Source organism: Notolepis coatsorum, assembly GCF_963971535.1.
Source record: "Notolepis coatsorum genome assembly, chromosome: 4".
Classification (NCBI taxonomy): domain Eukaryota; kingdom Metazoa; phylum Chordata; class Actinopteri; order Aulopiformes; family Paralepididae; genus Notolepis; species Notolepis coatsorum.
The window spans coordinates 53,903,365-53,913,364 of record NC_140168.1 but is presented as its reverse complement, the minus strand read 5'-3'; the positions used below and the strand labels follow the sequence as shown (position 1 = coordinate 53,913,364).

At 43.2% G+C, this 10,000-nt stretch overlaps 1 protein-coding gene across 1 annotated transcript in view; it reads left to right on the top strand.

Annotated features, from left to right (window-relative positions):
* Positions 1-10,000, top strand: part of thsd7aa (thrombospondin, type I, domain containing 7Aa) — a gene marked incomplete at its 5' end in the record, with an annotated part of 247,207 nt that overhangs the window by 202,786 nt on the left and 34,421 nt on the right. Inside the window, 4 exon segments of the mRNA XM_084311946.1 lie at positions 4,786-4,970; positions 5,610-5,743; positions 6,965-7,118; positions 8,611-8,752. Coding sequence (XP_084168072.1) covers positions 4,786-4,970; positions 5,610-5,743; positions 6,965-7,118; positions 8,611-8,752 — 615 coding nt within the window.

Here is a 10,000-nt window from a genome sequence, read left to right as displayed (position 1 = left end):
ATGGATAGCATCAAAGTACTCTGGAAGATGAAAGTGAGCCTCTATTTGCTCACTGTTGAAAGAAGGGCTGTACAGTGACATACAGTATATGTTGCACGTGCATCTGTGCGAATTCATTTACTGCAGTAGCACCTGTGCAATAGCCTGTGTGTGAGAAAACATTTTCTTTGCATGTGAAGTGAATCAATGTGCCTTGCTATTCTACTTGGTAGTTGTAGTCTGCGTGGAGTCCATACATTCAACACCAAATCCCACAATCCAATTTTTTTCAGCGAGTGGAGTGAGCTAGCAATCTAAAAGGGACACCATGATGTAGGGATGGGCAAGACTTACAAAATTTATATTTGATAGTCACTAGGAAGTATTAACATATGAATGCTAAATGGCTGCTTTTATATAGTGCTTTTATCCAAAGCGCTTTACAATTTCTTCCTCACATTTTTACCCATTCACTCACACATTCACACACCAACGGCGAAGGCAACCATGCAAGGTGCCAACCTACTCACTGGGAGCAGTTAGGGATTAAGTGTCTTGCTCAAGGACACTTCGAGATGCTGCCCGGGCGGAGCGTGAATCGAACCAGGAACTTCTAGATTACCAGACGACTGCTCTACCCCCCGAGCCACTGTTGCAGGCTAACAGCTAGCATTAGATATATGGGAGTCAGACCGGCCTAAACGTTATTTCCGGGAACAAAAGCATTAATTCTGAAAGTTACATCACTGATGCTTAAAATGTGTGATTAGTGAATCAAAGTGTAACATCTCCGGTCTCTCTTTCTTTATCTTCCTTGTCTGTTCTTGTAGCAACCTCTCCCAGCTGTTATGCTACCTGGCTGGCTAGAGAGCTATACCCAGCATATCATTCAGCGGTGTAACAGATAATTCCCCTCTCAATGCACTACACAGTGTAGGTACTGGCAAAAACAAGGGAAAATATGTTTTCAAAGCGACAAAACGATAGTCACATAAACTATTCAATATTGATTTTAATCTTCTTCTTTATTTTATATAATTTTATGACTATTTGGAAATCAATGCCCAACCCTACAAAATTAAGAGATATTTTCAAGTATCAAATCAAAGTAACTCTCTCAACATCAGTGTGTGAATATTAGAGCTGGGCCGTTAACGGCGTTAACGTGCTGCGTTAACGCGATACTAGTATCGCGCGATAATATAATTAACGCATTAATCTTAAAAAAAATAAAAATAAAAAATGTTTTTTTTTTTTACCCTTTATTTACCCAGGGTAGGTTCGCTGAGCACAGATGCTCTTTTTCAGGAACGCCCTGCTTCACATTCACACAGTTCCATTCACACCTGGGAGCTGCCCAGTACAACCACAGTAGACGCCATTGGCCACTGAGCAACTCCATAGTTCAAGTTTGAAATGCTTCTTTCTGTTTTGCTCCTGAGAGTGTGCAAGATACTGTACTGTACTGGTAATATTATTTATTTGTGTTAACTTCTGAATAAAACAACTTATTAAACACAAGTACATCTTATTGAACATTATTTTGATATTTCATTACCAATTATCATAGCAAAACAGCTTTTTCAAACAGTCTGTAATGCATTTTGGAAACGGGAGATGGGCTCATGGTGTAATGGGCCACCTGGCCTGAGAAACATAAGGAGGAAAGAAAAAGTAAGGACTTACTTCTGGTCATTATTTGGGTAGAACACACATATTTTGAATGCCTTCGGCAGTTTTTTTTTTTTTTTTTGAGCCATTTTAATCTAGATTAATTTAGATTAAATCCAGGATTGCAGATAGATTAATCTAGATTAAAAAAAATAATCTATGCCCACCTCTAGTGAATATCTTTATAAATTCCAGCTCTCTCTCTCTTCTCCCAGCTGATAATGTTCCCTTCGGGCTAGAGTTGTGAGATCAGTGATGGTAAGTTTGTTTGTGTGCTGGTGATCAAGGCACAGGGAGGCATGGCGTATGGTACAGGGCGTGAATCCAGAGTCAGTGTGAGCGATGCAAACAGGATGAGAGTTTGTGAGCAATGCAAACAGAATGAGTGTTTGTGAGCAATGCAAACAGAATGAGTGTTTGTGAGCAATGCAAACAGGATGAGTGTTTGTGAGCAATGCAAACAGAATGAGTGTTTGTGAGCAATGCAAACAGGATGAGTGTTTGTGAGCAATGCAAACAGGATGAGTGTGTGTGAGCAATGCAAACAGAATGAGTGTTTGTGAGCAATGCAAACAGGATGCGTGTTTGTGAGCAATGCAAACAGGATGAGTGTTTGTGAGCAATGCAAACAGGATGAGTGTTTGTGAGCAATGCAAACAGAATGAGTGTTTGTGAGCTCTGCAAACAGGATGAGTGTTTGTGAGCTCTGCAAACAGGATGAGTGTTTGTGTTTGTGAGCTCTGCAAACAGGATGAGAGTTTGTGAGCTCTGCAAACAGGATGAGTGTTTGTGAGCTCTGCAAACAGGATGAGTGTTTGTGAGCGATGCGAACAGGATGAGTGTTTGTGAGCGATGCGAACAGGATGAGTGTTTGTGAGCTCTGCAAACAGGATGAGAGTTTGTGAGCAATGCGAACAGGATAAGTGTTTGTGAGCGATGCAAACAGGATGAGTGTTTGTGAGCGATACAAACATGATGAGTGTTTGTGAGCAATGCAAACAGGATGAGTGTTTGTGAGCGATGCAAACAGGATGAGTGTTTGTGAGCGATACAAACATGATGAGTGTTTGTGAGCAATGCAAACAGGATGAGTGTTTGTGAGCGATGCAAACATGATGAGTGTTTGTTTTCCCCCTGGGGTGGTTTTATTTTTCCTGGATGCCACCGACGCCAGCAGGATGGATGTTTTTGTTTTGAATGAGAATGACAGTGGCGGCGGGAGGCTCTCTTCTGGCTCCTTCACATTGCATGACTGCAGCTGATCACTGTGACACCTTTATGATGTAGGAGCTTCATGGAAATATGATAATTTAGCACAGTCCTGACCCTTTTTCACACACGCTTTGTGTGCAAAGCACAAGGGGGGTATTATAATCATGTGTGTGTGTGTGTGTGTGTGTGTGTGTGTGTGTGTGTGTGTGTGTGTGTGTGTGTGTGTGTGTGTGTGTGTGTGTGTGTGTGTGTGTGTGTGTGTGTGTGTGTGTGTGTGTGTGTGTGTGTGTGTGTGTGTGTGTGTGTGTGTGTGTGTGTGTGTTATTGTCCATTATAGCAATGACTCACATATTTCTCATACTTCATGGATAGCTTGACAGTCAGGGAAGAACCTGTGCTGTTGGATTGATTGTGCAGGTGGAGGTCAAGGTTTTAGCTGTCGGTGTGTAGGCCTACTGTATAGTAAGATGGTGGCCAACACGACTGAAGGACACTAGGTGGGCTGTGGGGACACAAGCTAGGGCTACTTGGTCTACACAATATTGTAATAACTCAGCATGGTATTCATGGCCGGAGGGCGGGTTCACAGGTCGACATGTGCCGTACGGCAGGTGTGGCATCTCTAAGTGCCCTTCTCGTATGAGAGGAATAGAGTCGGTGTCCCTCCGTGTGTTCCGGTCTGTTAACGTCACAGTGGAAGACATTTTCCTGGCATTTACAGGCAGTTTAGCTCCAGGTTAGACCATGGAATTAAACCAGTGGATGTAATGGAAGGCTGGGAGGTTGAACATGAATGATTGCAAGTTCCCGTAAGCCATTGAGCAGGGTCTTAAAACGCATGATTAAAGAGCGGCTTGTTATTAGAGTGGGCATGCGTGTCACTCAGTGAGCCTGATTACTTACTAGGGGGGATAGTTGTCAGAACGCTTTAACGCTGATGGCCATTATCTAGTAATGGAGATATTCTTGTCCTCAATATCCAGTCATTGTAGGGTCTCTCTCGGTCCCTGTTCCCTCCTCATCTTCACAAGAGGTTCCTTTTTTGCCTGATATTTCTGCCTTAACGGGCCATTAACCAATTTTCAACCTGGATTTGATCGTTTTGTTGTTAGGATAGATCTCTACTGCAAACACGATTTCCTCAAATATGTTTATAAAAAATCTTGAATCGTTAACTGTAGTAAGGCCAAGTTGAGGAAATAGATTCAGTCCATACCAAAAAAGAGGACACTTGCATCAGTGTTTTGCCCTCCCCTTGACTTCCGATCCGTCAGTCAGTCATGATCCAAACAAATGTTTAAAAACACTATAAAATCCAGGTGCTTTTTGGATGGGCCGAAACGTGCTGCAAACCCATGAAAAATCGGATAGGCTTGTTAAAATGGGTTGTGTAACGTTATCCCCTGAAGACCTCAATGACCTTTCAATCTTTATTCTTTTGTGGAAGAAATGCTAATCCATCCGTTACATATGTGGAGCGAGGCATTGCATACCAAAAAACTCTACTCTAATAACCACAAAATCTTCACCAACAAAAGTCTTCAACGGAACATCCGGCACATGGCCCTACTGTGGTCAGAGTGTATGATCATAGGTCTTATCTGAATATTGACTCCTCCTGTTCACAGAAAACTCGGCCATGGTAAATGTCCCTGATTGCAGCCTAGACCTGGCTAGACCTATTCTAACATGCTGTTAATATCATAGGCTGAATAGTGCTTGTTTTTCACAAGAGCTTTCCGTTTCCGTTGTTACTGCTTTGGGCAACCTCTAGTGTCATAATGTTACTTCTTCATGAGCTCTTTCTGTGGCCTCACTGTGTGGGAGTCAGAGATGATGGAACCTGTGGTGGTGATGGTTGTTGTTGTTGTTGTTGTTGTTGTTGTTGTCGTCATTACCATGCTGCGTTTGGCTTGTCTGCAGGCTATATCGAGGAGGCTTGCATCATTCCCTGCCCGTCAGACTGTAAGCTCAGCGAGTGGTCCAACTGGTCTCGCTGCAGCAAGTCGTGTGGCAGCGGGGTCAAAGTTCGCTCCAAGTGGCTGCGGGAGAAGCCCTACAACGGCGGGCGGCCGTGCCCTAAGCTGGACCACGTCAACCAAGTGAGTGTGTGTGTGCGTGTCAGGGTTGGGGGGGGGGGTTAGTTCTCTGCTCTTACCAGAACAGGACCTCTGCTAGCTGTATAGTAATGTTGAATAAATTATACTTGATTAAAGGAGCGCCATAGTGTTTCTCATTAATGATGTTGGGACTGTACTTTGTTGGACATATTTCAATGTATTATTCATTAGCTAATTTAAAGCTCATTCTCAAGGCATGTAAGATTAAAGCGGGAGGGTTACAGTCTGGGATAAATGCAAGTCCTTGTACTGGATACTTTAAATGTAGATGTCTGCTTAAGTACCGCACGCACAATAACTTGAATGATGTTTTTTCTTTTATTCTTCCTTCCCTTCTTGCTGGATTTTTGATCGGATTTCACTCTACAGGCTCAGGTGAGAGAAAATAGCCTTGATGTAAAATATACAATCCAGTATCATACAGAACCAATCCAATTAAGTGCTACCGTCCGTTGCTATATCCAGGGATGTAGTGGGTGGTAAATCCACTCAGTTTATTCAGTTTTTCTCTTAAGAGTTTACATACCTATTTATAGTATCTACGGTATGTTGTATGAGATCAGAGTAGGCGAGGTTGTACAGTATATGTTGTATGAGATCTGAGTGGACATTGTGTTCTCCTGCCAGGTGTATGAAGTGGTGCCCTGCCTCAGTGACTGTGGGCAGTACGTGTGGGTGGCTGAGCCCTGGAGTGTGTGGAAGGTCAGCAACGTGGACGTGCAGGAGAACTGCGGGGAGGGAGTTCAGACGAGGAAAGTCAGGTAAGATCACGTCAGCGATAACCTCGTATGCTGAAATACCACTGCCACAGTAGATCTCTACAGTAGATCTCAAGAACATTGTACTGTTAAAAAATAGATATAGGAAAACTCTCATTGATGAGTACAAAAACGACGAGCTCTAAACATTTTATTTTATATATTTCTATTTATTGATGTTTATTTTGTTTGTTATTTTAGGTTTGTAAGAGATTTTGTTTTATGTGTGATATTGTGAGAAAGGGGCAGGACTAGATGAGCATTTGCTTCCTTCTGCTCCTTCTCAAACTCATTTGTTTATCATCTAATGAAGAATGTAAGATTTCATTTAAAAAATAAATGTTATTGTGTTTTTTATATGGTTGATTGTTCGAGATAAAATAAACTCAACTCAACAACTCAGTCTGACGGTCCAACGTCCTGGATTAGTGTTATTATGGCTCAGATGTGCTGATATAAAGCAAGTATATTATGCTTGCGTGGATGTTTTTTTGCCACGAGAGTCACAGTCGGCCCATGCAAACACAAAAATGGGAGCACCCCCAACGTGGTCCAGAAGGGAGATCCCCCCTTGAACGGCCCTTCTAAGGTTTCTCCCCTCCACATTGCCTGTGGTGCTTTTTTCCTATTGCTAGGTTTTTAGTGAGTTTTTCCTTACCTTCACGTGGAGTATGTCTGGGAGTGTTACATTAATTTATTAATTTATTTATTTAAATTTTTTTGGACTTCATGCTGTTTTTGTTTTGTTCTTGATTTATTGTGATATTTCTTCTTGACTTGTTTAAAGAAGACATGTCCGGCCCATGGGGACATTAACGTGTGTTGTCGGGCCTTACAAATAAATTTTATTTGATTTGTATACAGTAGTTCACACACACTGTAAGTATACAGCATAGACCTTTTCAAACTTGACAAGATTACATTTACATTTTACATTTAGTTAATGACACCATTAACATTTTAAATGGGCCCAAGTTTCGATCCTGTTGTGGTGTTAGAACGGCTGACAAGAAATACACTTGGGCCCAAACCCCTTAGCAAGGGAATTCCACTGAAAAGGTGTATAAATACAGCATGAGTCTGATTTGGCTTGTTCCCGAGTGTACAGCTTACTGTAGTCATTGCCTATTTGTTTTCTTGTTCCAAAACAAGGGGGGAGGGGGTAAAATGATATCAAAGAAATAAACAAAGACGCTAGTCATGGCTGTAACCCTGTGTGTCCAGGTGTATGCAGAACACCATCGACGGGCCATCTGACCAGGTGGAGGACTATCTGTGTGACCCGGAGGAGATGGCCCTGGGGGCCAGAGACAGCCGGCTGCCCTGCCCCGAGGACTGTGTTCTGTCTGACTGGGGCGCCTGGAGCCCCTGCCCGCTGGTAATGACACACACCATACTGAAACGTACCCGACCTTCAGGTTCCTGAGGTCATTTATAGTGTGAAGGGCAAGCAACGCAGGCCTGAGGGATGGCAGTGGATTGAGTGATGCAAAAGTATCATTGATGTGTTATTTCATCAGTTTAGGGAATCGATTTTGTGGCGTACCGTACCACGATATCACGGTGGTCCCTCATAAATCAGACTGCAGTATGTATGGCGAAACACGAGCATAGACTCGTGAAAACACTGTGTAATTCCTGCATTGGATTTAATTGGTTATTAGATTTAGCTGTGTATCACAGGACATGGGAGAACAGAGCAAATCATTTTCCTAGAATAATAATCTGCTAGTAATTTTCTCTGCCGTGACCAAAGCTCTCCAGAAGGGCCGTAATGTAAACCTTTAAAATAATGTGACCACAAAAATGACAATACAATTCTTTTTTATAAACCATATTCCCCATGCCGAGGAATGTCTCTGTGGGTAGCAGGTCCCCCCATTGCGCTCTCAATTTAAATGATACCATTCAGTACAGTAGGTGTGATTTCTCTGTCCGGGAGGGCCCTGCGTGTGAGAAGGAATGGGTGGGCGTGGGGGAAGACTTTCAGCAAGATAGACGAGCTCACACTGCTTTAAATAGCCCGCTGCAGCCGGGGCTGGAGTATAAACGCAGGCATTAGAGGTAGAATGTGTGGCTGTGGAGGAGGGGGTGAGGTCATGCCGTCACTCTTCTTGTGATTCCTGGGCACCCTGCCACCCGTCTCCAGGGAAAGTTAATTACCGCGGAAATGTGTGAAAGATGCCCCTTTTAAGAAAGCCCTCCAAATAGAAATGGTTTGACACCCCGGGAGTCGGCTGGCTTCACCTATAGCGCTGCCAAAGAGAGTTGAACTGCCAAAGAGAGTGGATAAATATACTAACTAAGTCAAATGCGGGGTGGGGAAATATGAATCAAAAGAAGATGTTAGATTTAGCTGGGAAGTTGGTATATTCACACTCATTATGACTCACCTGATTTTTGCATTAAAAGAACATGCCAACATTTTGGGAAATTAGCTTATCGTCTTCTCCAGAGAGAGACAAAAAGATGGATACCAGTTTCCTCTCTCTGCGTTCAGTAGAAAGCTATCTGGCTGCACATTAAGTGTATGTTATGTATTAATTGTTTCCATTAACTGTTTTTAAATTGCTGTTATGCTGTGATGGACATCTGAATCTCTCCTCGGTGATAAATAAAGGTTTTCAATCAATACATTTTTCAATTAGCCTAGCTTAGCACAATTAATGGAAGCAGACATGGCCGGTTAGCCCTAGGCATTGTCCAACTAACACCTCTCCTGAAGGCTAACCGGCCATGTCCCATTCCATTCATTGTGCTAAGCTAGCTAAGCGGTAAGCTAATTTCCCAAAATGTTGGCGTGTTCCTTTAAGCCTGGGAAATATGAAGGTAGATCCTGCTTTTATCCCTGTTCTCTGCCTGTCCTCCAGCCATGCAGTGGCAACAGCACCAGGGAGAGAGAGGCGTATCCCATCCGCCAACCTGGAGAGGGCAAACAGTGTCCTCCAGCTAGAGAGACAGAACCCTGCAAACTCAACAGCAACTGCTTCCACTATTCTTACAACATCACCGGTAAGAATGTTTTCTTTTTATACATTTCTTTATTTTCATTATTTTATTGACCTTGAATCAAATGTTACAAATGAAAAGAAAAACACAAGTGGACTGTCTGTGTCTGCCCAAAATACCTGAATTATTTAGATTTCGATGTATATGATAATGTTGGACATCATACACACCATTTTACAGTTTGTAAACAATGATGACGTTTTGGGATATGCGCATGCAATTTGGTTTCGGAAGTCTTAGGGGAAAGTCTTGTGGGTTACTGTAAACCCTATTGATTGATAGATTGATTGAAAACGTTATTAACAGATTGCAGAATGGGTACAACACAGTACAGCTCAATACAAACAACTGCTAAGAGGATGAAGACCAGAAAAATTATTTCATCTTGTTTACATAAGGGTCCTCCATTTCCAATTCATCAAGACATTTATGACATACAAGAAAAATATACGGTACTGTGTATGAAAAAAGAGATAATAAAAAAATATAGATCCGAAGGGGAAGAAACTGTACATTGGAGGGGGTTGGGTGGGTGGGGGTATTTTGACATTTTACTGGGGCCAGTTTCTAATTGCCGCCACCCGTAGGTGCTCTTTGAGAGTGGTTTTGAAGGAGGGTAGGGATTCACATTCCTTTACGGCTGTGGGTAGGGCGTTCCAAATTATTGTGGCGAAACGTGTTTAGTCCCTTGTTTGAGACGAATCTGGGTTCAGCCGAAGTCTCATGGGTTACTGTACACCATATGACGTCCAGCAACCTGTCTCTGGAGCCTCTGCCCAAAGATGTGCAATGTTTGCCTCCAAGATGACATGACAAGAGTGACCATATTCACACATATTTTCACAAAAAATCTTTTAAGTCAGAAATGAATGAAAAGGCGAGGCGGCTGGGTGGCGCAGCGGACATTGCGCTCATCACCAACGCAAGAGACACCAGGTTCGAATCCGGCTGTCGGCGTTGCCTCCGGCTTGGGCCGGCCGTCATACTAACTCAATTGGCAGAGTTAGCGGGTGGGAAGTCAAAGGGTGGTAGTCTGGTCGTTGTGAACAGCGACTCTTACAGGTCGGTTGAGGCGCCTGCACAGCAAAGTCAGGAAAATGGCGGGGGCAGTGTGAGCCTCCTACGTTACTCCTCGCCAAATGAGAGTCCGTGCTGGCAGGTGAAAAGATGTGACAGGCTGCCTCCACATGTATCGGAGGGGACATGTGATGCAAGGCTTCTATCCTCCCTACAACCGGCCAGTGGGGGGCA